Source organism: Carlito syrichta, unplaced genomic scaffold (assembly GCF_000164805.1).
Source record: "Carlito syrichta isolate Samal-C Ts95f unplaced genomic scaffold, Tarsius_syrichta-2.0.1 Scaffold110912, whole genome shotgun sequence".
Classification (NCBI taxonomy): domain Eukaryota; kingdom Metazoa; phylum Chordata; class Mammalia; order Primates; family Tarsiidae; genus Carlito; species Carlito syrichta.
In genome coordinates this window covers 27,165-54,333 of record NW_007055008.1, presented here as the reverse complement: position 1 = coordinate 54,333, position 27,169 = coordinate 27,165, and the positions used below count along the sequence as shown (strand labels likewise).

The following is a 27,169-nucleotide window of genomic DNA, read 5'->3' as shown; positions in this document are numbered from 1 at the left end:
CCTGGATGCCGCTGCCGCCGCCGCCGTGGGACTTTCCCGGGAGCGGGCTCTGGACTACTACGGGCTGTACGACGACCGCGGGCGCCCCTACGGCTACCCGGCCGTGTGCGAGGAGGACCTGATGCCTGAAGACGACCAGCGGGCCACACGCAACCTCTTCATCGGGAACTTGGACCACAGCGTATCCGAGGTGGAGCTGCGACGAGCCTTCGAGAAGTACGGCATCATCGAGGAGGTGGTCATCAAGAGACCTGCCCGTGGCCAGGGTGGTGCCTATGCTTTCCTCAAGTTCCAAAACCTGGACATGGCCCATAGGGCTAAGGTGGCCATGTCGGGCCGGGTGATTGGCCGCAACCCCATTAAGATAGGCTATGGTAAGGCCAACCCCACCACTCGTCTCTGGGTGGGCGGCCTGGGACCTAACACATCACTGGCAGCTCTGGCCAGGGAGTTTGACCGCTTTGGGAGCATTCGGACCATTGATCACGTCAAAGGAGATAGCTTTGCTTACATCCAGTATGAGAGCTTGGACGCAGCTCAGGCTGCATGTGCTAAAATGAGAGGCTTTCCTTTGGGTGGACCAGACCGCAGACTCCGTGTGGATTTTGCCAAAGCGGAGGAGACTCGGTATCCCCAGCAGTACCAGCCCTCACCCCTCCCTGTGCACTATGAGCTTCTCACAGATGGATATACCCGGCACCGAAATTTGGATGCTGACCTGGTGCGGGACAGGACCCCCCCACACCTCCTGTACTCAGACCGAGACCGGAACTTTTTGGAAGGGGACTGGACCAGCCCCAGTAAAAGTTCTGACCGCCGAAACAGCCTGGAGGGCTACAGCCGCTCAGTGCGCAGTCGGAGTGGTGAGCGCTGGGGGGGAGACGGGGACCGTGGCATACCCAAGCCCTGGGAAGAAAGGCGAAAGCGGAGGAGCCTTTCCAGTGACCGTGGGCGGACAACCCACTCCCCTTACGAGGAACGGAGCCGGACCAAGGGTGGTGGGCAGCAGTCAGAGCGCAGCTCAGACCGCAGCCCAGAGCGCACCCGCAAGGAGAACCACTCCGGGGAAGGGACAAAGGAGTCTAGCAGCAACTCCCTCAGCAACAGCAGACATGGGGCTGAGGAGCGGGGACACCACCACCACCACCATGAGGCTCCGGACTCTTCCCACGGGAAGAAGACAAGAGACAGCGAGCGCAATCACCGGACCACTGAGGCTGAATCCAAGCCTCTTGAAGAGCCAAAACACGAGACCAAAAAGCTAAAGAATCTCTCAGAGTATGCTCAGACACTACAGCTGGGTTGGAACGGGCTCCTAGTATTGAAAAATAGCTGCTTCCCTACTTCTATGCACATCCTAGAGGGGGACCAGGGGGTTATCAGTGGTCTCCTCAAAGACCACACATCTGGGAGCAAGCTGACCCAGCTGAAGATTGCCCAGCGCCTTCGACTGGACCAACCCAAGCTCGACGAGGTCACACGACGCATCAAGCAGGGGAGCCCCAATGGCTACGCGGTCCTCCTAGCCATCCAGGCAACCCCCAGTGGTCCTGGCACTGAGGGGTTGCCTGCAGTGGAGCCAGGCCTACAGAGGCGGCTTCTCAGGAACCTGGTCTCCTACTTGAAACAGAAGCAGGCCGCTGGGGTAATCAGTCTGCCGGTGGGTGGGTCCAAGGGCAGAGACAGCACAGGCATGCTCTATGCCTTCCCTCCCTGCGACTTTTCACAGCAGTACCTCCAGTCAGCACTAAGGACATTGGGCAAGCTAGAAGAAGAACACATGGTGATAGTCATAGTCAGAGACACTGCCTAGCCCAAGCCTGTCTTTTCCAGCTCCGTGTTTGTGTCACAAAAGCAGTTATTTTAAAAATCTGATCCCCTCTCTACCACCTTGGTTTGAATTCTCTCCTGGGTTATTTTGGTTCATTTGGTGGGGATCATAGTCCTATCCACCACTAAAACTAAGTTTTTGGATCTTGGGGGATTATTATTATTTTTTTTTACAATGATGAAAAGGGACTCTTGTTACGTTGATTTCTAGTGTACAAGATACTGTCTGCTGTGCTCTGTATTTTTTTATTTTTTGACTAACTGTATGGAAAGTTGTCAGTAAAGCCTTTGTCAGAGGATGGATTTTTTTAATCCTGTTCAGAGTCCTGGTTTAATCAAGTTAAGAATGGAAGACTTTTCTCTAGTGCATGCACACAAATGCCCTATGTCATCTTTCCGGCACCATGTCCAGCACTACCATGCTCAAATGTCCTGCTGCCCCTCTGTTCTTCTGAATCAGGACTATGTTCACATTCATTTTTAATCTTGGCTGATAACAGACAAACTTCAGTTTGGGCTCTGGACCCCACCGCACCAGCCTAAGTAGAGCCTGCGCACAGGAAGGGGATGAGTCTAAGGTCTGTGCCAACCTACTGATGGTTTTGTTTTTGTTCTAAACAATGTGTCTATCAGTTTGAGCTGTGGCTGTTGGACAAAATGCCCAATCTCAAAGCCTGTTGACAGCACGTACCCTTCAGCAGTTTGCATACTCTTACACACAGAGGAGCAGTGCCCCCTATCTTTCCGGGCTCCTCCTTCAGCCTCCCTTCTCGTATTCAGCCCAGGAATATCAAGTGTTGGAGACAGAGCTGCCTTAGACTTCCGGGTTGGAAATGGAGGGTTGGGGGTGGCTTTTCTTGATTTACTGTCAAGCTTTAACTGGATGTTTGTGATTTCTGGCTCTCCCTTTGGTCATTCGAGCCAATGAGTAAGAGTAGGCCTGTGCCCAGTCATACCTACAGCTTTGTGGGGGAGACCCTGAACTGTTGGGGATTTTTACAAAGCTGCAGGGGACTGATGGGTTAGGGGATGCCCTGGATAACTGATTTTCTTGGCACAAGCTCAAAGCATGTGCATAGACCTTGTGCCCTGATACTGAGGAGGTGGGGACAATTGGGAAATATTTATCTGGGGAAGTCAGTCACTGAGGAGTTGGGCAGTGATCTAGCTTGGAACCACTCAAGCCAAGCTGGGGAGGAAAAGGATAGGACGGCACCCTCTAGCTTGAAAGAAGGGTGACCTGAAAAAGTCTGTTTTTTTGAGTTGGAGTCTCACTCTGCCTCCCCGGCTGGAGTGCAGTGGGCACACTCACAGCCACCACAGCCTTAACCTGCTGGACTCAGGTGACCCTTCCATCTCAGCCTTCCAAGTAGTAGAACTACAGGTGCATGTCACCACACCCTGCTAATTTTTATTTATTGTAGAGACGAGGTCTTGCCAAGTTGCACAGGTTGGTTTCAAACCCCTACCTTCAGGCAATCCTCCCCTCCGCCTCCCAAAGTGCTGGGTTTACAGGCAAGAGCCACCGCGTCTGGCCTCTGAAGGAGTCTTCACTTGTCTCTCCTAAGGTAGTATGGCCAGTGCCGCAGACTAGAGTCCAGTAGTGTCAGGAGCCAGGGAGGAAAGCCAGATCACACAGTAATGCCACTATCGAACACAACCCAAATGTTCTTCAGAATGTGTGGCAGCGTGGATGGTCCAAAAGGGATTATTGTCAAGCCTGAGGAGAATGGAGGCTCTTGTAGGAGAAATGAGCCCGCAACCAACCAGGAACTCGAGGTTCTGCTGGCCATGTCCTCTCTCCAGTTCTGGTCCACCATCCCAGTTGGCACAAGGGAATAGCTGGAAGTTGAGGGAGGCTTTGTGTAGTGGAGGCTGGGACTCACTGCAGGCTGCATGGAGAGTGCCTCCGGGTCCACAAGGACACAGAGCTCTTAGAGACCGCTGAGATTTGGAATGAATGGGGAAGTACCTGTCACAGGGCTTCAGCTGGTGGTATTCGTGAGAAAACAAGCATGTCAATAACAAAAACACTAACACAAAGGAAGTGTTAAACATTTTTATTTGCCTGATTTTACTTGGGCTGTGGCACAGCTGTCAAGTATCTAATCAAGTCAGTCTGGAGCACAGCAAACACACCTGAACCAATCCGGGGTAGCTGGTACTGCCAGAAACATGAGTGGGTCTCCTCTTGTTGAAGGCACACTGCAGGGTTTTTCCCGCAAATGTTCAACAAGTGCCTGAGTCACAGGCCAGAGACTGTTTGGCATATAAGTCCAAAGCCTTTGAACTCCTTCATGGAATAAGTGCTCAGGATCCAGAAGAATACACCTCCCAGCTTTCTGAGACAACCAAGTAAAAAGAAACATGCTAGAAAACCTGGGTGAGGACACCTCAGCCTTTACCTTGTCCGCCCCTCTTCAGGGGCCCTCTGGCCCCAGAAAGAACCACCAAGTTTTGGTGAAAAGCCACACCCTAAAGTGAGCTTCCTTCTTCCTTCTCTTCCCTGGACCTCAACCACTTCCTTCCTTTGGCTCTTAAGACATAGCCGGTTCAGTGGCCTCTCAGAAAGGGCTTGGCCAGCACTAGTAAGGGTAGGTCAGATGGTCAAGGCCCTGGTTGTTTTAGGAGACTGCACCAGTGAAAAACCATTTAACTGCAAGTATCCAGTGCCTCCACCTGAGGTTCAGGGCCTAAAGTGTTGCTTAAAGATACAAAGCACAAAAAGGCAAAGTTTGCCTCACTGGTGGTGTGCTAGTCTATATGTTTCCTCCTAAGTAACTCAGATTTTGAGTCCTAAGGAAGGCTGATGTTTCCTTAGCCTCTTAGGACATGTTCCTAAGTGTGTGTTGTCAGGTCAACCAGAATTCTGTTTTCCTATTAGAGGTCCCCATCTCCACCTTAGAGACTTGGCACTCCCAAGAGCTGACAGAGTTCAAGGAGTCTGGTTCAACTGAGTTAATGACTAGAATATAGTGCTTTTACCACTTCTTGATTGTTAACTTGTTTTCTTCTAACACCTTCAGCACCAGCAGACTATTCCACTGGTTAGATGTTAGCTATGATTTAAGCCAAGGCATGAAGCAAATTAAGAGCTGAGACCTCTACTCTCCAGAGGACCAAGAGGTACCTTTGTGACACAGGCCCACTTTAGTGTGTGTGGCTGATTGTACAGTGCTCCTGAGCCCAGCAGGGCTTTACCTCCCCCCTGGAGAGTTAGCCTTCTTGCGTTGCTTGTTTATTTCACAACAACCACATCTGTTCCCTCTTCTCTCAGTAAAGGGAGAAAAGTCTCCAGCTGGATCATACTTATGTAACAAACCAAGGAGCTGTTATTTGGGCAAATCAAAGGAAGAAAGAGACTAGGGTCTTCTATTTATTGTGAGAAAGAAAAGGGGGTGGAGTAAGTGAAAAGGTAGGCGCCCCTGGTACTTTTCCATTAGGTCAATTTTAGAGGCCTCTCTAGTGTCTCTGCAAACCCAGACCAAGCCCACTGCCCCTAACCTGCCAGCACAGGTGAATTGCTCAAGTCCACAGTCACAATCCCTTTCGGTAAACAGTAATGGCCATCCCCCCAACTACAAGGATGGCCAAAATGCTTTCATTTCTTTGCTTTGCTAGCTCATTCCTCCACAGCTTCCAAAGACGCCTACCTTTCCAGTTCCACCAAATCTGTATTTGGGAGCAGACTTCTTTATCCAGAACATGGGGATGGAGAGATGTGTCCACAGGGGACAATGCCCTGAGCTCCTCTCTCTACCCCCCACATGATCACAGCTTACAAAGAGAGGCTCCTGAGGGAGCTGCAGACCAGAGTTAGACACTGACTAAGCCACTTTTCTCCCTGGAGTGTTTTATTTGGGCAGAACATGTTCTCACCACTGTCCTGGTCTGCCTCTCTATGGCCTGGCTAGAGCTGCAAGAAAGGGACACACCCCACTGGTAAAAGAGAACAGGGAAAGGCCATAAACAAAGACAGACTTGTAGTTTATTTTGTTTTTGTTTTTTTTTTAAATAAATACACTTTACATTAAAGAAAAAGGCCTTTGATTTGTAATTTCCACATTGGGGAGAAAGGGAAGAAAAAAAGATTTTTGAAAAACTGAATCACAAAGAAAAATAGAGGGAGTGAACTTATATCCCAAGTTCCCTCAACTCCATAAAACCAATATCCACAATAACCATGCTGCCCCCAAGCCATGAAGGTAGGTGAAGATAGGCATTTACTCGGCAAACAAGCAGTGCCTTCCCACTTCTGGCATGAAGGAAAACAAGTTAACTTGACAGTGTATGAGGCAACAAAACACATTAGAAAATCATATATTATATTTATAATAAAATATTATTAATCCTTATCAATTTAAGAAACCACGATTTTCCTTTTCATTTAAATATGTATGTAAAAATGCCTCTATATTGTTTTTTAGACATCATTTTCTTCCAAAGAAAATGAAATGCAGGGACAAGAGACCTGGTGGATATAAGTTCATACCCTCAGTTATAAATGCCTGTTATTTTTTTTTTTTTTTAAGTTTTATAAAAAACTATTTCTTGTTCTTTAAGTAAAGAACATTATACAAAGAAAATATATTGTGAAATAACCCCAGAGGCATGTTTTTTTCCCTTGAAGAAAGATATGTCCATCCTAGGAGAAAGGGGGGAAGCAGAATAGGGCCTAATCCCTGTGTCTTTTTTGTGGTTGTTATTCTTTTGGGAAGGACCCTCAGATTCCAGTAAGACTGCCTAAACCATAATCCTCTGAATGCAGGGCATGCAGTTCCTTAAAAGACAAACAGCCCTGGGAGAAAGGGAAGGGAAAATGTTCTGAATTCATTTGACTCAGTTTCTCGCCTGCCAAGAATCTCCTGCAAGTGGTGATGGCTCCTCACTCATTCAGAGATAAGATGATGTCATCTTCCAAATCAGAGTTGTCAGAGCTGTCAGCTGCAAGGGAAGAAAAGGGAAGACTAGATTATGCACTACGCTTATAGGAAGCTCTCAGGAAGGAAGCACCTGCATTCACATATATTTATGCCTGAGCATGGTTAACTACTAATTTCCAGAAAGAAGAAAACACATCAATTAACTCCTTGGAGCTGGCTCTGGAGAATAGGACTGTTGGCTGGCAGATGTATTCTCCCTGGGACCTCTTGTTCTCTTAACTTTCAAGGGGCCTGTACATGGTGCCCTCTGCTTTCTGCCTGGGAGGCCCTAATGGGATCAGGTGAGTGTCCTCTGAAGCTTCCATCTATGGCACTTTGAATGGTGCAAAGGGGCAGGGCTGAGGGGAGCAATGAGTGAGCCTTCCTGGCACTTGGCCTCTGAAGTCTGTCAAGAATAGGCACAGGCCTGCCTGACCCCAAGAGACCACTAAAAAGGTAGGCAGAATTCAAGCTAAAGTGAGAGATTTGGCTTTTCCTAATCTCCTTAGTTACTCCCTTCAATCCTCAGAAGACTGCACAAAGGCAGAGACAGTCAACTTAGATTCACTCCTCTGTACAATCTGCAGGGAGCAAATTCCCAAAAAGGTAGGCCAGCATGTAGCAATACCAGAAAAGGAGCTATCTACCTAGAAGGGAGACAGAAGGACAGTGGGGAACAGCTATGATGCCCCAGAAGGTGGCACTACCTCTAATGAAGAGCCTCTGCTCAACCATTCATGCACTGCCAACAACCTTCTCTGGCAATGCACAGACAAATTAACACTCCTGGAAGGATCCATTAAGGAGTGAAACTAGATGGTAGCAAAAAGAACCCTCAAAAATGAGGTAGATACACGTCTAGCTGACCAAAATCAGATAGAAATATGGTGCTTATAAGGACTCTAGTATTTGCTAAGAAAAGAAAAAAGAAAGACCTTAGTGTCCAATTTGGTCACTCATAGCTCAGGAAGCTGTGTCACAATTTTAACAAGGTCCCCAGGAAAGTGGGCAGACAGATCCTGAGCTGCACCTGGAAATGCCCATTGGCTCTGGAGTGCCTATGTGGAGAGGGGTGGCCGCTAGTTCCAAAGGATCCCTCATCAGCCTTTCCCAGCACCTAAGAGAATCCACTCATGGACAAGCAGAACAATTCAAGTTCCCAAACCTTCCTTCTTTCACAATCTCCAATCACAATCTCCTTAAGGAAGAAAACTGAAATGGACAAAGGAATACCAAAAAAAGTATGATAATGATACAAGAAAGTCTTGAGCAAAAGAGAAGGCTGGAAAAAAGTGTTCCTGGGTCTAAGTGGGCACAAGCATGGCCTGACACCATTGGTGAAACTGGGGAAAACAAGATGGAGAGAAAGAAATAATACCTGACATACCTGAACAAACCAAGCCTCATTAGCTTCTCTGCTGCAAGTGCTCCAATAGGAACTGTCATAGGAAGGGGTAGGGCCTCCTCCCCAGAGCCAAGCCCAGCACTGTTACAGGCCCACATGTCAGACTTGCCTGGTACTCATGGCAGCCCTCCAAAGAACCCCCCCAGTGCTCATCAATTCTGTGAGCCAACAATACCAGGCCACCTGCCGAAGAACTGTCTGACCAGCAGCTATACAGCTATTAAGACCAAAGAGTCTTAAAAACTCTGTATCACATCTAAGCACTGTAAATGCTGCTTAATGAGGATCACAGCACAATCTTCTTTAAACAAATAACTGTCAGGATCAGGGTTTAAGAACCTTCAGGGCTCGGCACCAACTCCCCCAACCTGGTGGTGAGGTGGCAGCTTCCTCTATTTTCCCTAGCATTTTCCTATTCTCCATATATTGAAGTGACCTCCCATTCTGAAAGGTTGCAAAGGCAAAGGCAATCTAGATATAATCAATTCCTACAGTGTTTAACCCATTACTCTACCTATAACGTACAGGTTTCTGGGGCAGAGCTGACAAGCAGAGAAATACAAAGACCTTGGAGGCAAGGTGTTTCTCCTCCTAGGGCTAGGGTTGCTTCTGAAGGATCCAGGGCCCATGTAAAGGTATGTGGGGACACATGGGTATGGTTTTCTATAGTTTCTATAGCTTTCATCATATCCTAAAAGGCGTATATGCTCAAAAAGGTTCAGAGCTACTTCTCTAAGGGATTAGTGTGAGGCAAAACACTTGACAAATCCAAAGGTGCTGAGAATGCTCACTCTATCTGCTCTATTGAGAGCAGCTGTTGATTGCCTATAAAATACAGAGAAAGAGCAATGGAGTGCACACTGCAGATACCACCTCTGTATCTCCACCTCGATTCTGGAGTCGACTCCGGCAGTGTCCTCAGGTTGTCATCATTATTTTTGCATCATAAATATTCTCACCCAACTTAAAGTAACAACATTATCATAACTGATAGAACTAAAGATTTTTAGATTATGTTTAGCTTGAGAGAAGGAAACTTCCTAAACAGCTAAAGGAAGCAGTAATTTTACAGGCCAAATACAAATTGAGTGGTTTTATACTCAAATTAAGAATAGAAAAATGAGCCGGGCTCAGTGGCTCAGCCTGTAATCCCGTATCTTTGGGAGGCTGAGGTGAGTGGATTGCCTGAGCCCGCGGGTTCGAGACCCGCCTGGGCAGGCGAGACCTCATCCCTACAATAAAATCAAAAAATTAGCCGGGCGTGGTAGCACGCGCCTGTAGTTCCAGCTACTTGGAAGGCTGAGGCGGAAGGATCGCTGGAGCCCAGCAGGTCAAAGCTGTGGTGGCTGGGAGTGGCCACTGCACTCCAGTCTGAGCGACAGTGAGACTCCAACTCAAAAAAAAATAGAAAAATGCTGGGTGCAGTGGTTCACACCTATAATCCCAGCAGTTTGGGAGGTGGAGGTGAGAGGATTGCCTGAGTCCATGGGTTTGAGACCAACCTGGGTAACATGGTGAGACCTTGTCTCTACAATAAATCAAAAAATTAGCCGGGTGTGGTGGCACATGCCTGTATTTCCAGCTATTTGGAAGGCTGAGGCAGAAGGATCACCTGAACCAGCAGCTCGAGGCTGCGGTGGCCATGTGTGTGCCACTGCACTCCAGCCTGGGCGTCAGAGTAAGACTCCAACTTTAAAAAAAAAAAGAATAGAAAAATTAGGCCAGGCACATGGCTCACACCTGTAATCCCAACATACTTTGGGAGGCCAAGGAAGGAAAACTGCTTAAGGTCAAGAGTTCAAGACCAGCCTAGGCAACATAGCAAGACCCTGTCTACAAAAATAATTTTTTAAAATTAGCCAGGCATAGTGGCACATGCCTACAGTCCCATCTACTCAGGAGGCTAAAGCAAAAGGATCACCTGAGCCCAGGAGTTTGAGGGTGCGGTGAGCTATGATTATATCACTGTACTACAGCCTGGGCAACAGAGCAAGACCCTGTATCAAAAAAAAAAAAAAAAAATATTAAAGTGATACTATCTTATGTGGGAGGCACTAACACCAGCTGGCCTGCTGTTTGCTGACCCTCCTAACCTGCCTTACTATTTGTAATTGAAGGGAAATAAAACTTGTTTCCCACATCTCACTAGTCACATATGACAAAAAGTTTCATTAAAACTTACCCTGTGTCCCTCTTACCTGGCTCTCTGACCAAGGCTTGGGATTACTGCATTGAATAACCTCATCCTCCAAGTATGGAAAAATGGAAGCTGATAAACAGCAGATAGGAAGGCAGTTCTCTATCTTCCCATCCCAAGTTTCCTTAGAATACAGCTTTGGTAAGAGGACTTATGTACATCTGCAGAGCTAGCAGACTTCCAACTAATAGCTGGTTTATTCAGGATTCAGTACCACAGTCAGGGGACAACTTGACGTCAGAAATCTGTCCTAATGGGAAATTACTAGAAAAAACTAGAGCTTGTTTTTCAAAATTTAGAATAAAAAAGAAAGGCAAACAGACATGAATAAACAGAAGCCAAAGAGAAACATTTGGCCCCTGGTTTTTTGGTGGGATTAGCCAAAAGCAGACAGTAAAGGGCTACTCCATAGAGGGCCTTCATTTCTTCATAACTTCACCCCAAAAAGAATAATATCCCATGAGGAGCCTCTTTTTACTGATTCCAGCTCTGCCCCTCAGAGAGCTACCCTTTGATCTTTCAATCTAAGGCTCTCTCTCCAAAGCAGGAGTTGACAAACTACAAGCCCACCACCTATTTTTGCAAGTAAAAGTTTTATTAGAACACAGCCACAAGCATTCATTTATGTATTGTCTGACTGCTTTCTCACTACAACAGCAGAGTTGAATAGCTGCAACAGAGACTACATGGCCCACAAAACATAAAATATTTACTCTCAGGACTTACAGAATAAGTTTGCCAACCTCTACTTGAAAGATAAGAGATGACAGCCATTTGGTTTGGTTACACAGATGATGGGAGAGCAGGGGATCAGAGATGTGAAAGTACCTTTTCCTCAAGGCAAAAGAGTGGTGAATCCAGTCATAGGGCACAGAACCTTGGTATGGTGTGTTGTCTGGGCTGCACTGGTAAAAGAGAGGGGACCTTGCCCTGGGTGCCAAAGCTCGGCCTGAACTCTGCCCTATACTTACTGTCCCCCAGGATCAGTTCCACTTCCTCGTCTGCATCAGAATCTTCATCCTCCCCGTCCTCTCCCTCCTCTAGAAGGTTTGCTAGCTCCTCATCAGAAGGAGAGAAGTCATTGTCCCCATCCTCCCCTGCGTTCTCATTGTTGTCGTCCTCCTCCAACTCCGCCTCTAGCAACTGGTCAGTGTCAAGCTCATCTAAATCATCAGTATCATCATCATCTTCATCATCATCTTCTTCCTCTTGTTCTTCTTCTTCCTGGTAAGAAAGCATGAGTTTCATCAGGACAGACACTGAAACCCGATCCATGTGGGCCACATGCTGAGTTTTGCCCAAAGGGACAGGAGAGGAAACTGAGTAGAGAGAGGGTGGTAATACAGATTAGCAAATGTTTTGGGCCAGTCAACTTGTCAACAACGGCTGAGACAAGTACACACATACCCCCCCAAGACACTCAAAGCACCCCTTAATCAAGGATTACTGGTCACTCTACAAAGGCATTATTGGTCCCACAGGCCTTATCCAACGAAAGAGACAGCTAACTTGACAGAGTCTCTACCATCAATATTTCTAGGAGCCCAAGGGGTCTCTTCTTTTTCACCTGCATCAACTAAAGCAAGCAAAATCAGCTGAGACACTGGAACAAAAGTTTTTACCTGGAACCTAAAAAGCAATCCTTTAACAAAATCGAGGAAGAAGACAGCAGCTAAATCATCAGCTCCTAAGTCCTTCAGGCTCTTGTTCTTGATCTTCTAACCAACAATGTAGATAACCCCCAAAACTTACCATACAGAACACTAACAGATATTCATATTTCCTGTTACAATTTCCCCTACAAAAAAAGTATGTTAGATAAACTGTCTATCCTTTTATTCTTTTTTTTTTTTTTTTAGCTGGAGTCTCACTCCATTGCCCAGGCTGGAGTACAGTGGCACACTCAATGTCTACCGCAGCCTCGACCTGCTTGGCTCAGGCAACCCTTCCGCCTCAGCCTTCCAAGTAACTGGAACTACAGGTGCATGCTATCATGCCCAGCGAATTTTTTGATTTATTGTCAAGGCCTCACCATGTTGCCCAGGTTGGTCTCGAAACCACAGGCTCAGGTAATCCTCTCGCCTGGCCTTCTAAGGTGCTGGGGATTACAGGCTTCAGCCACCATGCCTGGCCTATCCTTTCATTCTTAAGAGAACTTCCCAAAAGAATTTTCTGGTTTCCCAGAAAAACCAATGAAATACTTTGCTCTGGATACCATGGGCTTTGTAAATGGTACATTCTGGCATTTGCCACAGTTTTCAGCTTTACATTAGCATTCCAATAGTTCTGCTTCAAGAGGGAGAGGACACAAAGATACCTCTTTACTTTGTTAAGAATGACAGACATTCCCAAGTAAACATAATCAACACTTAGACATTTATCTTTCTACTCAAATATCTACTGTCAGCCTTGCCAACAGCAAAGACTTCTAATTCCTGCAACGATAAAATATAAAATTTAGAACATTAACTTAAAGTCAAGATAAAACAAAACCAACAAAAGCAAAAATAATCTCTTTTTTCATTTTAAAGGTGTTACTTCCTGCCAGTCACTTAAAAAACAAGCATTTTGTGCTTACCCAGTCACTAGTATGCACCAACTATAATACAAACTAGGCTTATTCAGCAGAGTAGCTCTGCTTTATGAACTTCTGATTATATTGGAACTACCACTAGTGCCTTTTTGGTATGCTGTTTGACGCAGTGATTTAGAATTTTCAAAATTTCTGGTAGCTACACCGAAAAAACTGATCCCCTTTAAATACCCAGTAATCTTAATAATTGTGCAAGTGTGTGTGGTCTGTACCAAAATTTGCAGGGGCACATCTGTGTGTGTGTGAACACACAGGCAATTTATTCCACAGCAACACATCACCTCCAGAGACATACAGAGATGAACAGCCCTAAGCATTCACCCAATGGAAAGGAGCTGAGAGTACCTGGAGACAGCTCATAACCCATACAAGCACATCAGCTCATACAAATAATGGGGGGGGGGGGGGTGTCAAAATTCAGAGAAAATAATCCAAGTGCTTACCAGATTACAACGTTTGTCTTTTTTTCCCAGGCATATTTTCATGAACTTGACCAAAATTAGCTAATCCATTAACAAGGTACCACAGTTAAAAGTAAGTACAGTGAAGAAGAGAGTATCCAGGACCCTGTGTCTCTTAAGCCTTCAAGGAACAGAACACTCATACTTAAAATTTAAAATGGCAAAACTTAGAAAGGTCCACAGTTGAGTGGGAATGTAAAAGTTAAGGCAAACTGTTCAACTAGACATGGGCTGGCCAGCAAATTCAGGAAGACAGTTCTCTTTCATTTCTAATAGCATCAAAGTTTTAGCTGAGCCAGAACTGAGCTAAAAGATTTCAAATTAAGAGCAATCTTGGAAAACAGGCCAAGCAGAGTCTAAGCTCTGAACTACAGACACCATCCCAAATTCTTCAGGAGGCTACAAACCTAACCTCTACTGAATTTTGCGGCAGAAAAAAACAGGCATTTTTTTTTATCCCAGAAGACCATGAAGACATCATATGTGGTCATGGTAGAGGAAGGGAAATGAATAGGAAGAAGAAATCTACCTGAATGTCAAGTGGAGCACATCACTTCATGGTCTATAATTTTTATTCAACAACCAATGCCGATTTCATGTGTATCTATCTCATCACACGTGGAACTGGCCATAAACTCACTTTCTACATTTTAAATCTGAAACTAGAATCATGAAGCAGAGGTTCACCAAAAACCATCCAAAATGCTGTGGCAGAATTTAATTCTATGGGTTGAACCAAAAAAAGATTCTAGGAAACAATTTTAAGAGCATTTCCTGCTGGTCAAGTACGTGCTTGGTAGCATAAGCTCCTCTCCTTCATGGAATAAAGCTTCTAATAATGAGTGGTCCAAAAGTAAAAATAATTATTTAATGAAAAAAAGCAAATCTTGTTAGACTCTTGACTCAACTCCAGCAACATTTAGATAATATTTTGGATCCAGGAATATCATTTTGTTTTTTTCAGGTATGTAAGACTTCTTGTAGGGTTTGGAAACAGAATTAGAGGAATTCAGGGCCAGGTCACTTAAAAGTGAGCTACTAATAAATTTTCCTACAGCAAGAATTCCAAAACTATTCTCTTCTCAATTTCACCTTAAGTTAATTTCATGGTTACCCAAAGCCCCAAAACCCTGCAAATAACCAACCCACCCCCCCCTTCCTGTACAGAGAACAGGTCAACTGGCATGAGCTCCCTCTGCTTCTCTCTGGTGCCCTGTCCACATCTAAACTTGCCTTTAACCATGGTCTGAGGAGAAAGCAAGCCTTCTACTCCTGCTATGGACCTCATACCCTGAGACCCTGTTACCACAGATGCTTTTCTCATCCCCACCCCAAACCACACTCAGACTTATCTCTAATGGTTTCTCACCTTCTATGCCAAGGGGTTCAGCTGCCCCAAACCTAATAACTTTTCAGTCTACAAAGGCTTCAAATTTCTTCTACCTTATAGACTTCCTGAAAAGAGTCCCCAGTGCCTCCTCTTACCTGTTCTCAATGCATCAACTACTGCACTACCACTCCTTCTGCCAGCTTCCAGTCTCTCCAACTCTCTGTGGTCTTATCCCTTCCCAGATCAAAACCTCCTAGGGCTCTGTAACACTGCCCACATTATAGAATTGCAACAGAAACAATGACCAATTACTGACCGTCTATCAAATGCTAACTTTTCTGAATCTCAATCTCTTGTTAAATGAGGTGGTTTGGTTAAATCAGTGATTCTTACTCAGATGTAACTGTCAGAATCACCTGGGAAAACTCTGTCCAAAATACACACACCCAAACCCCACCCAGGGTCCAGGATGACAGAATCAATCTTTCCGATAAAGCTCATGCAGGTGGATTTGGGAGATTCCCCAGGAATTATGAAATGCACTCATAATTAAGTACCACTGCACAAGATGCAGTTAAAGTACCCTCCAGTTCTGAAGTTCTGCTATTCTGTAGTAACACACCCTGTCCCCAAACTTTCAATTACAGAACCAAAAAGATGAATCCAGATATTCTCACTAATATTCTCAGCACGTCAAACTATCTTATTCTTCAAGACTTACACAAAATTTGCTTTTTTTCATTAATTCTGCTTTGTTTCTAGACCATTCAAAATGATTTAATATAGTTCTATTTTTCAAGAGAAATAGCATTTAGCCTCTATTTCTTTCAAAAGTATAGCCAAACCTTTAGAAAATGAAACTTCTGGTCATTTGTTAAGAACACTTAATCTAAAAACTAGCATAGCTTTAAAAAATGTAATTCAAACCTGATCCTACTGCCGTGACTCTTTAACATGTCATATTTTGCTAAATTTAAACACCTACTTTTTTTTAAACACTTGTTCTTAATATTAACTATTCTTAAAAGCTATAGGTTCGCCAGGCATAGTTGCTCACGCCTGTAATCCCAGCATTCTGGGAGGCAGAGGCGAGAGGATTGCCTGAGCTCAGGCGTTTGAGAGCCGTCTGAACAACATGGCAAGACCTCGTCTCTACAATAAATCAAAAAATTAGCCAGGCTTGGTGGCTCATGGTTGTGGTGGCAGCTCCCTGGAAGGCTGAGGTGGAAGTATCACCTGAGCTCAGCAGGTACACAGTGGCCGTAAGCGTGCCACTGTACTCCAGCCTGGGCGACAGAGTAAGACCCCAACTTTAAAAAAAAAAAAGCTATAGGTTCATTTTAATGTCATAAATGCTTATGTTTTTCTCTCCTGACTGGCAAAATCTAACTCAAGTGCATTTTAATTTTTTAGGGAAAAGAAAAGAGCCTTTCAGGAATTATCACATTCTACTCTGATTAGGTGTGTGCAGTAAGTATGTAATCAGTAAATACTCTTACCATCCACTTCCTGGTAGTCAAGAACACACAGGAAGCACAGTATACACAGTGTGTCCCAGATTTCAAAAAGGAGTGAAAAAAAGCATTATTCCCTTGTTGAGTTTTTCCATTATGAATTTAAGGTTAACTATAATTAGCTGAAATGTATTAGAGCTTTTCAAAATCTAGGAATAATAATCAGTTACTAATCTTTGGCTTTATAATTTTCCTAAAAGCCAATATCAAAGATGAATGAATCGATATTTTAAAACACAGAATCAAACTTCTAACGGATCATATGAACTTTGATAGGTGACGGGTGTTTCTGCTTTCATCAAATACCTGAAGGCAGGCTGACTACCAGCCTCGGGAGCCAAATATTTATGACTATCTCATACATATGTTTTCATTCATCAATAATTGTATAGGTCATCCCTTCCTGTTAATCCTCAAACTTTTTTAAACATAAGGGCAGGGCAAAAGACAACATTTTTATGATATGTAAATTATATCTCAGCCAGACACAGTGGCTCACATCTATATTCCCAACACTTTGAGAGGCCAAGACAAGAAGATTGCTTAAGCCCAGGAGTTTGAGACCAGCCTGCGCAGCATAGTAAGACCTTACCTCTACCAAAAAAATTAGCCAGGTGTGGTGGTGTTTGCCTATAGTCCCAGATACTTGAGAGGCTGAGTCAAAAGGATCGAGGTTGCAGTGAGCTGTGAATATGCCACTGCACTCCAGCCTGAGCAACAGAGACCCCCAACTTAAAAAAAAAAAAAAATATATATATATATATATCAATCAATAAAGCTCTTTAAGTAAAGAACCATTTTATATAGGCACTTTATACTGAATCATTTTATTAGATGGCAGCTGACCATTCAGGATTGAGTTTATTTTGCTAAGCTGAAGGCAAATTCAAAGGTGTTGGTCACAGGTGCCCGCATCCCTGACCCACATTAAGTCATACCTGGGACATCTAAGAACTGAGAACAGATATCTAGACTAGGACAAAACTTTGAATAGCAAATAATTCATATGAAAATGAAAAGCCTCTAGTTTTAAAATCAGGTAAAGCATACAAAGGACAATGAGTTTAAAAAACAACAACTTGAAGCTGGCACGGGAAAATGCCATGGGTAGAAATCTGATGGGGGTAGTAAATACAGCAAAATACCATTACAAGATTCTAGAAGGTATATGGATCAACAGAATAAAGGTTACAAAGGAGACTTACTTAAATAGATATGGCATCATCCTATCTAAAACACCTGTAAGTCAAAAATCAGACACAAAGGCTGAGGGGATAAGTTCTCTAATGGATGTCCTTCAAATATGAAATATACCAGATAATTGATAAGGACTGTGTTATCAGTGTGTAGTTAAATGTGCCTAGGTCCTGAGAAATCCAGAAGCAATGCTAACTCACCCACATCACACACCTACCCAGACATTCAATCCTCTTAGAGCTGAAAAGCTTTCAGGATCTTCTACATATGGGACCTCAGCCACTCCTTAGAATCCTCTTGTGCCGACCCCTCTATATCTTGGCTGTCCATGGCAAGGCTGCCTCTTGTTTTCCTTCCTACGTCAGAGTCAGAAATCCTAACCACCACCCTATGCCCTTTCTAGTATTTCTCCCTTAACCTCTCAAAAGGAAAGTTAAGCAGAGCCACAGAAGAAGAATTATTCTTTTCCCTGACTCCAGCCTCCCTAGAAAGGGTGAGGCGAGAGAAGGGGAATGCTTAAATTGTTCCTTTATGATGGCCTCTTGATTCCACCTCCAGCCACCTATCTTTAGTGTCTTTTCCTTTCACCACTCCATGTCTACAAGAATAAGGCCCAACCAGAAAGTAGCCCTCCAGTTTCCAAAGTGTCTAGGGCAATCTCAGCTTCCCGTTGAGCTTGACCTCCCCATCAAAGACAGACACCAGGCATAACATGGACTCAGGTAATGGTCTCCAGAGAAGACTGCTGCCCACTGCTATATAAACCTTCAAGGATGTGGAGGGCAGGGATAATGGTGTGGATAAATCACTCCAGTCTGGGTGACAGATAGAGACTCCAACTCAAAAAAAAAAAAAAAAAGAAAATTCACTCAAGGGAACCACATGAAGTTTGGAGGTGCTAACACCACTTTCAAGTTCTGCTACCAAGAAAGACTAGCAACATGTACAAGTTGAATACATTAAAGGAAAGTCTTTCTACACACTAGGGAATCTTTAGCAGCATTTGGTGAAGTGGTATCAAATTCTAAAGATTCATTGTCCTTTATAATAAATATGGTATTTTAAAAACTATGAGCCGGGTTCGGTGGCTCAGCCTGTAATCCCAGCGCTTTGGGAGGCTGAGGTAAGTGGATTGCTGAGCCTGCAGGTTCGAGACCCACCTGGGCAACTTGGCAAGACCTCATCTCTACAATAAATCAAAAAATTAGCCAGGCATGATAGTGCACGCCTGTAGTTCCAGCTACTGGAAGGCTGAGGCGAAAGGATCGCCAGAGCCCAGCACGTCGTGGCTGCAGTGGCCGGGAGTGGTCACTGCACTCCAGTCTCGGTGACAGAATGAGAATCCATCTCAATAAATTAATTAATTAATTAATTTAATTAAATAAAAATAAAAACTATGGCTGTGGCTGAAGGTGGTGGCTTATGCCTGTAATCCCCACACTCTGGAAGGCCAAGGTGGGAGGAATGCTTGAGCCCACGGGGGCTCAAAACCAGCCTGGGCAGCATAGCAGGACTCTGTCTCTACAAAAAATTTTTTAAAAACTGGGGGTGGTGTCATGTACCTGTAGTCCCAGCTACTCAGGAGGCTAAAAAGGGATGATTGCTTGGGTAACAGAGCAAGACCATGGCTCAAATAAAAAAATACAGTTTTTCAGTAAAAAAACAAAAACAAACTTCATAAAATAATACTTTCATGAAATCCAACAAAGATCATGACTATCCTCATCTGTGTGTGAGGAAGAGGGAAGCTAGAGCCGGGAAACTGTCCCTTCTCTAAGAAAGCATCCCAGAGGGAAGAGCCTCTGGTTCAAGCAGCAGCCAGGTTCTGAGGAAGGTACTGCTCTGATTACCATGATCACCAGCAACCCTCGCACACAAGAGTCTCCCTTCCTCATTCTGCTCAGAAACCCACTTCTGCAGATATGAATCATCTCTAAGCTCTAATAAAATGCCTACTCAGCCAATCAGAATATACCACCAGTGGAGACCAATAAAGCACACACAGAGGATTTTTAGTTGCGTCTATGTTTTCACTTCTTGATCAAGGTATATTTGGTCGAGGTGTACTGTGTCACTTTTGATGTACAGGTAGGTGATACAGTATTCAAAGAAGGATTTGATTTTGAGAACCACTCATAACCTGTAAGGCCCAACAGTGAAACTCCAATCTCAAAATCTCAAACTGGCACAACAAAACAGCCTTGCTTGGTACTAGGTCCAGTTAGAGAAAAATGTGGGTCCTTTGCCCACAGTATTATACTTGCAACCAAAAAATACTTACAAAATTATCATTTTCAAAAATATTTGCTTATAAAAAATTCTTTTGAATGCTAAATGCAAGCTGTTTTTGAAGGATGCGAACAGAAAGCTATTTCATTAGCTCTATCCATTGAGCATTACTTATCAAGAAGCAGGAGAGGGATATGGGCAAGAGAGCTACAACAATGCAAACTGAGGAAAGCATACTTCTCATCCTGTGGCGCCACCTTTCTTCACTTACAGCACCTCCATGCCCTTAAAGAGCAAACAAAGCACCAAGACTAGACAATACCATAGTAGGAGAAAAAACAGAAATAAACCCAAGATCTGGAAAAAAGACATTTTATCTATATCTGCAACAGGAGAAAGTCAAATCCTAGTCATTCATTTTCAACTTTGTATTACTCACTCGGCAATAACTATTTGCCAGAAGATTAGACAAAATAATCTACTCTGGAGAGTGTACTCTTGGAAAGAGAATGTGGTGTGAGCCCCATAGACAGTAAAAGATCTGCTGAAACTCAGAAGTTTGAGAAACTTCAGAACCCATACTGACACACCACAAAGGCAAACACTTAGCAAAAATACAATCACAAACTAAAATTCCTATGAAAAGGAAGAATGAAAACATGACATGATATGCTCTACCCACATTTTATATATGTTTAATTTCTCAAAAGCATCAAAACAGTCTCTTTACCTGTAAGTTTCACTCTATTACTTTAAAAATAGACTATGCCATAAAACTGAGAAAATGCAAACCAAAACTCAGCCAGGCACAGTGGCCCACACCTGTAATCCCAGCACTTTAGGAGGCAGAAGTGAGAGGATTGCCTGAGTCCAGGGGTTTGGACAACTTGGCAAGATCTCGTCTATACAATAAATCAAAAAAGTTAGCCAGCCATGTTGGTGTGCACCTGTAGCTACTAGGAAGGCTGAGGGGGAAGGATCACCTGAGCCCAGCAGGTCAAGGCTGGGTGCCTTAGGTGAGACACCAACACAAAACAAAAAAACAAAAAAACCAACTCTATGAAAGTTAGGCCATTTCTACAACCCATCTCAGTAGAGTGACTATTCAGTTTGTGGCTGACATGGGAGTACAAGGGATGCTTACCCTGAAACCAGAATAGGGCATTTGTACCAAGGTCAGAATAATGCAATCTCTGAACCAAAATCAGAGATTGCTTAGCTTTACATTAATCTACAAACGGACTTCATAGGACTATCAGGTACTGGCTAAAGTCTTATAATAAAATTTCTTCTGAGTTTCAGTGATCAAGAGTACATGCCAGGCTCGGTGGCTCAACCTGTAATTCCAGCGCTTTGGGAGGCTGAGGTGAGAGGAGTGCCTGAGCCCGCGGGTTCGAGACCTGCCTGGGCAACCTGACGAGACCTCATCTCTACAATAAATCAAAAATTAGCCGGGCGTGGTAGCACACGCCTGTAGTTCCAGCTACTTGGAAGGCTGAGGTGAAAGGATTGCCAGAGTCCAGCAGGTAGAGGCTGCAGTGGCCAGGAGCAACGGAGTCTCCATCTGGGCGACGGAGTGAGACTCCAACTCAAAAAAAAAAAAAGTACATGACAGGTCTTCTGAGGTAGGGTAGCTAGGCCAGGTTAGACAAAGACAGATAAATTTCCAGTAGGCAGGTTTTAGGAAGCATTCAGATATTTTTATTACATTTTTTTACTGCAGACCACGTTGGCAGTCTACCCCATTCCCTTGACAAATTATTTTTTGTTTGTAACAAACAAAACAAACAATGTTTTGTTTTTTTGGTTTTTTTTGAGTTGGAGTCTCACCCTGTCCCCAGACTGGAGTGCAGTGGCCACTCCCGGTCACTGCAACCTCAACCTGCTGGGCTCTGGCGATCCTTCCGCCTCAGCCTTCCAAGTAGCTGGAACTACAGACAGAAAGTTTAACTAACCAAAGTCATAGAAATGATAATAAAACCACCTTTTAGCACATGAACTTGTGAATTAAAAACCTCTGGCAGGTCTCAGGCCAGGCACGGTGGCTCACACCTATAATCCCAGCACTTTGGGAGGCCGAGGTGAGAGGATTGCCTGAGCCCACGGGTTAGAGACCAGCCCTGGACAAACTGGTGAGACCTCATCTCTGTAGTAAGTCAAAAAATTAGCTGAGTGTGGTGGCATGTGCCTGTAGTTCTGCTACTTGGAAGGCTGAGATGGAAGGACTGCCTGAGCCCAGGAGGTCAAGGCTGCGGTGACCATGAGCATGCCACTGCACTCCAGCCTGGGTGACAGAGTGACACTCCGACTCAAAAAATAAAAATAAAAATAAGAAATGTCTGGTAGGTCTTCTGCCAAAGATAGTGTGGTCTGAAAAAGACTACCCCTTTTCCCACTCCTCCCATCAGAAGGGGAGAGATGTGATCCTCTGGAGTGGTGGTTACCAGTGTCCCACCATCTTCAGCAAATGAGCTGTTGTGAAAATATATCTATAGTTTCTTAGTTAAGAGTAAAAGTGCAGTTCTTCTTTTTCGAGAGAGAGACTTGACCATACCAGGTCTTTCTGGTAGGCAACTTGTGTCTGCCTGTTCTTTTTCTTTCCTCTCTTCTTCTCGCGAATAAACTTTGTTTTAAAACTTTGCTGGCCACTCAAATTTATTTTAGGGTTGAGCCAAAGAATCCACGAGTTTTAAGCCGGGTGTGGTGGCTCATGCCTGTAGTCCCAGCTACTTGGGAGGCTGAGGCAGAAGGATTGCCTGAGCCCAGCAGATGGAGGCTGCGGTGGCTGTAAGTGTGCCACCACACTCCAGCCTGGGCAACAGAGTGAGACTCCAACTCAAAAAAAGCATCCATGAATTTTGCCCCACACTCTAACTGGCATCATTCTGAATATGGAAACAGGTAGCAAAGGCTGATTAGATTTTAAAAATCCCTACAGCAAAAAACAGAAAATAACCTCTATGAATCACTGTTCAGAAAAAAAGAAATCTCAACAACTACTGACCTGGTCCTCCTCTTCATCCTCATCCTCTGCTAGACGCTGCCTGCCCACTTCATATAGCCTGCATACTGTGTCCATGTTCAGGGCATCCATGCTGCCTTGATTCTGAAATAGAATACCCAGCCCACAAGAGGCAGTTAGCTTTCAAAAAACCCACATCCACACCTCAGCTCTGACTGATGCCCATGACCTTGACCCTTGTAACTATCAAAACTTCTGATACCCAAAATTCTTGAGCTGACTCTGAAAATGAGAATGAGGAGGATTGGATAGTGAAGAATATAAGCACAGGAAAGACCACCCTTCTTGGAACAAACCAGTCTTGCTCTGCTGAAAGATCCACACTCTGCTAAGAAAGGGATGACAGCATGAGTCCAGAATAAACAGAGATAAGACTCTCTAAGCTGTCTTACATTGGAATTTTTCTTACTATTTATCTTGAATCTCCCAAATCCCATCAAATGAGTAGGTTTATCAATAATCTACCACCAGGAATACATTGACTTATATCAGACAAAATGTTTAAGTATAACTTAAAAATTATCCTAAACATCAATCAGAACAAAAGACCAAAGCCTCCATAAGCTCTCTTACCTCAATGACAGCAAGATAGCAGTCTTTGGTGTCTGTACACAGGTCAAAGATGTTCCGTTTCACATCAATGGTCGCTGGAAAATAGAATATGACAAAATTCAGGATTACATCTTCGCTGTGACCTTAAAACTTGCTCTTCCTCTAAAGGTACTCAAGATCATTATTCATAAATATTTTCATAACTCTTCTGCTTTTCAATAAAAAAAATACAGTCCTCCCAGAAAATGAAGGATCTTAAATAAGGAACACCAATACATGACTAAAATGATCAACGTCTGTCCCTTCATGCTTACCTATAGGCTTGTAGTCAGTTGCATTAAATGTTCGGAAAGATGACCCAAAAGGGCTTTTCATCCTCTCTTCCATTAAGTCATCTTCATCATCTGCCTGCAACATAGCTGGTTGGGGGTAGGAGGGTGGTAGTGAAACACTATTAAGAATTAAAAACATCCCCTATTCACAAGTGTAGAAAATGTTAATGGCCAATCAAAACTTCAGCTAGCTTCCTTGTATGTAAATCTGTTTCTAGTTAGCTCCTCTCGAAGTATCCTCCTTCTATAACCCACCTATTGTGACAAACAATATCTTCAACCTCATCTAATCCCATAACAAATGCAAAGGGTTATTTTAAGTTCATAATGACATTCTACAAATTTCTGCAAGAAATTTATTTCAAGATTTCCTGGTTATCTTCAAAGTCAGTTGCCTTTACCATGAACCAGCATTATTTTCACCTTCTCCTTTGTCAACATTTGTACCAGCACTTTATCTTTTATGCTACAACTTTCAAACACTTTCCAATTCACAAGTGAGAGCTATTTCCAAAAAGGAAGTATCAAATTAAGTGAGGAGACAGAGCAGAGGGCAAGGAAATAATGAAGAAAAGGATGAGGTTTATTACCTCCATACATCACTGTTCCTGTGTGATTAAACACAACACGACACTGATCCAGAGCAGGAACAGTGTGCAAAAGATGGAAAGTTCGAAGGTCCCACTAGGAAGACAGTAGTCAAGGAAAACCATTTAACACAAAACTTATCTAACCTCACAGGGGGAATTCTAATATATCACTTTTTTTCCCTCCTGCTAGGGTGACACTTTTATCTATCTATCTATCTATCTATCTATCTATCTATCTATCTATCTATCTATCTATCTAATCTATCTATCTACCTACCTATCTATTTGAGTCAGAGTCTCACTCTGATTCTATCTATCTATCTATCTATCTATCTATCTATCTATCTATCTAATCTATCTACCTACCTATCTATTTGAGTCAGTCTCACTCTGATTCTATCTATCTATCTATCTATCTATCTATCTATCTGAGTCAGAGATCTATCTATCTATCTATCTATCTATCTATCTATCTATCTATCTATCTGAGTCAGAGTCTCACTCTGATGCCCAGGATGGAGTGCAGTGGCATGCGCATAGCCACCGCAGCCTCGACCTGCTGGGCTCAGATGATCCTTCTGCCTCAGTCTTCCAAGTAGGTGGAACCACAGGCGTGCGTCACCATGCTCAGCTAATTTTTTCAATTTACTGTAGAGACAAGGTCTCGCCAAGTTGCCCAGGTTGGTCTCAAGCTCCTGGGTTCAGGCAATCCTCTCGCCTCCACCTCCCAAAATGCTGAGATTACTGGCGTGAGCCACCGCGCTTGGCGGTATGGATACTTTAAAAGTCAAGGAGATCAAGATAAAACAAATATATCCAGAATACACATTATTAAATGATGCCCCTGAAAATATTCTACAGTATCCTCATATACTTGAAAGCTCCATGAGCTCTCTTCCTCCCAAAAGTAGCACTTCATTTTCCTCGTTCTAGCAACTGATTTATGTAGAGCAAAAGTAAAATTCGCCTAAAGATAGATTTTAAAAAGCTAATTCAATACTTGGAGAATCAGGAGGCAGGAATCTGGTCACTCTTACCAATACATAGAAACATCCTAGGGAAAATCATCAATAATTACCAATACTGACAACAGTGCCCCGGAGATTTCACTAACACTTCAACCAAAGGACAGGAACCATATTATTAACAGGGTAGATATTTTAACCAAGTATTGGTGAAAATATAAAACAAATTATTTTTGTACCAGAAACCAGACAATAAATAGAAAGCAAAACATGAACAAAAGGATACAATCTCAGTATTAATGATGACCTCCAGTCCATTTGGATGGAAAACACCACTGATGTTCATGTTGAATTTGTCAAACTTGTGGATGGCCTGTGCAGAGCGGACATCCCAGAGGACGCCATCATTTAAGACAAGATCATCTGTAGGATTAAAGGTGGCACAGTTCCTCTTGTAGTTGTTGGCAAGATCTGGGTTAAATAGAGTCAACAGCTTGTTGCCAGTCTGAATATCATAAATCTTTAGGGAAGAAGGGGTGGGAAGAGAAAAATCAGACCAATTCATCCATTGACAAATTTAAAGAGAAACTGTGCAAAATATTTTCCCCATGCTTTCCAAATCTCCCCAAAATTATGAAAGCCCTAATACTATAAAATAACTGAAAGGTAGGAAGACCATATCCAACTCAGCAAAGTTTAAGTGCTCTGGTTCCCATTCAAAGTTTGAAAAATTCCTTTCCCACAAGTAAGAAAATTAGAAGTGAAACTGCATTAGGTATAAGAGAACCCTTTGCTTCTTCTCCTCTTTTCAGGCAACAGAAAATGTTCCTAAGATTAAAACTGAGAAATCAGCTGGATACAGTGGCTCACACCTGTAATCCCAGCACTTTGGAAGGCAGAGGTGAGAGGATTGCCTGAGTCCAGAAATTTGAGACCAGCCTGGGCAACTTGGTGAGACCGCATCTCTACAATAAGTCAAAAATTAGCCAGGTGTGGTGGCATACGCTGTGGTTCCAACTTATAAGGCTGTGGCAAAGGGATCACCTGAGCCCAGCAGGTTGAGGCTGCAGCGGCTGTGAGTATTCCACTGCACTCCAACCTGGGTGACAGAGTGAGACTCCTTCTCAAAAAAAAAAAAAAAAAATCTGAGAAATCCTCCATATAAACCAATCAATGACTACCCACAGAAAACTCCTTAAGGGTTACCTTTTGGAGAAAAGCTTCAACGAAATATCCTTTTTGCCTTAAAATCTCCCAATGTACATATTTTAGCCCCATCATATAAAAGCTTCCAAAGTCTACAATGTGCAATTCATGCAGAGACCAGATCTTTCCCATCAGTTTACAAACATACTGTAATATTTCCAACATTTTATTTTATTTTTTTGAGTCGGAGTCTCACTCTGTCACCCAGACTGGAGTACAGTGGCACACACACTCACAGCAACCACAGCCTTGACCTGCTGGGCTCAGACCATCCTTCCACCTCAGCCTTCCAAGAAGTTGGAACTACAGGCATGCGCCAACACACCCAGCTAATTTTTTAATTTATTGTAGAGATGAGGTCTCATCAAGTTGCATAGGCTGGTCTCGAACCTGTAGGCTCAGGCAATTCTCTCACCTCGGCCTCCCACTCCCAAAGAGCTGGGATTATAGGCATGAGCTACCGCCCCTGGCCCTATTTGTAATATTTTTTAAAATCCTCCTTTGACATAGTAACAAATAAGGAGATACCACAGAGAAACAATCAAACAAATCCAGATCATGGGACAAGACAACTACCCTGGTCTCTTCAAAAGTCAATGTCATGAAAACGGGAGAAATGGTTCTTGGCGGTGGCTCAGCCTGTAATCCCACGCCTTTGGGAGGCTGAGGTGAGTGGATTGCCTGAGCCCGCGGGTTCGAGACCCGCCTGGGCAGGAGAGACCTCATCTCTACAATAAATCAAAAAATTAGCCGGGCGTGGTAGCGCATGCCTATAAATCTGGCTACTCGGAAGGCTGAGGTGGGAGGATCACCGGAGCCCAGCA

General features: G+C 43.8%; 2 protein-coding genes across 2 annotated transcripts in view; one reads left to right on the top strand and one right to left on the bottom strand.

The window, feature by feature from the left end:
* The first annotated feature begins 6 nt into the window (after nucleotides 1-6).
* RBM15B (RNA binding motif protein 15B) lies at nucleotides 7-2,147 on the top strand. Its single transcript, XM_008069469.2, has one exon. It carries the CDS (start codon nucleotides 122-124, stop codon nucleotides 1,811-1,813), a length of 1,692 nt encoding a protein of 563 aa, XP_008067660.1. The 5' UTR covers nucleotides 7-121; the 3' UTR covers nucleotides 1,814-2,147.
* A 3,651-nt stretch (nucleotides 2,148-5,798) lies between these two features.
* DCAF1 (DDB1 and CUL4 associated factor 1) overlaps nucleotides 5,799-27,169 on the bottom strand; it is a 47,237-nt gene continuing 25,866 nt past the window's right edge. Inside the window, exons 13-19 of the mRNA XM_008069477.2 lie at nucleotides 25,426-25,659; nucleotides 24,175-24,268; nucleotides 23,567-23,671; nucleotides 23,274-23,347; nucleotides 22,683-22,784; nucleotides 11,326-11,578; nucleotides 5,799-6,774 (exon numbers count right to left, since the gene is read on the bottom strand). Of these exons, the coding sequence (XP_008067668.2) occupies nucleotides 6,716-6,774; nucleotides 11,326-11,578; nucleotides 22,683-22,784; nucleotides 23,274-23,347; nucleotides 23,567-23,671; nucleotides 24,175-24,268; nucleotides 25,426-25,659 (921 nt within the window). The 3' untranslated portion in view covers nucleotides 5,799-6,715. The remainder of the gene's footprint in view (nucleotides 6,775-11,325; nucleotides 11,579-22,682; nucleotides 22,785-23,273; nucleotides 23,348-23,566; nucleotides 23,672-24,174; nucleotides 24,269-25,425; nucleotides 25,660-27,169) is intronic.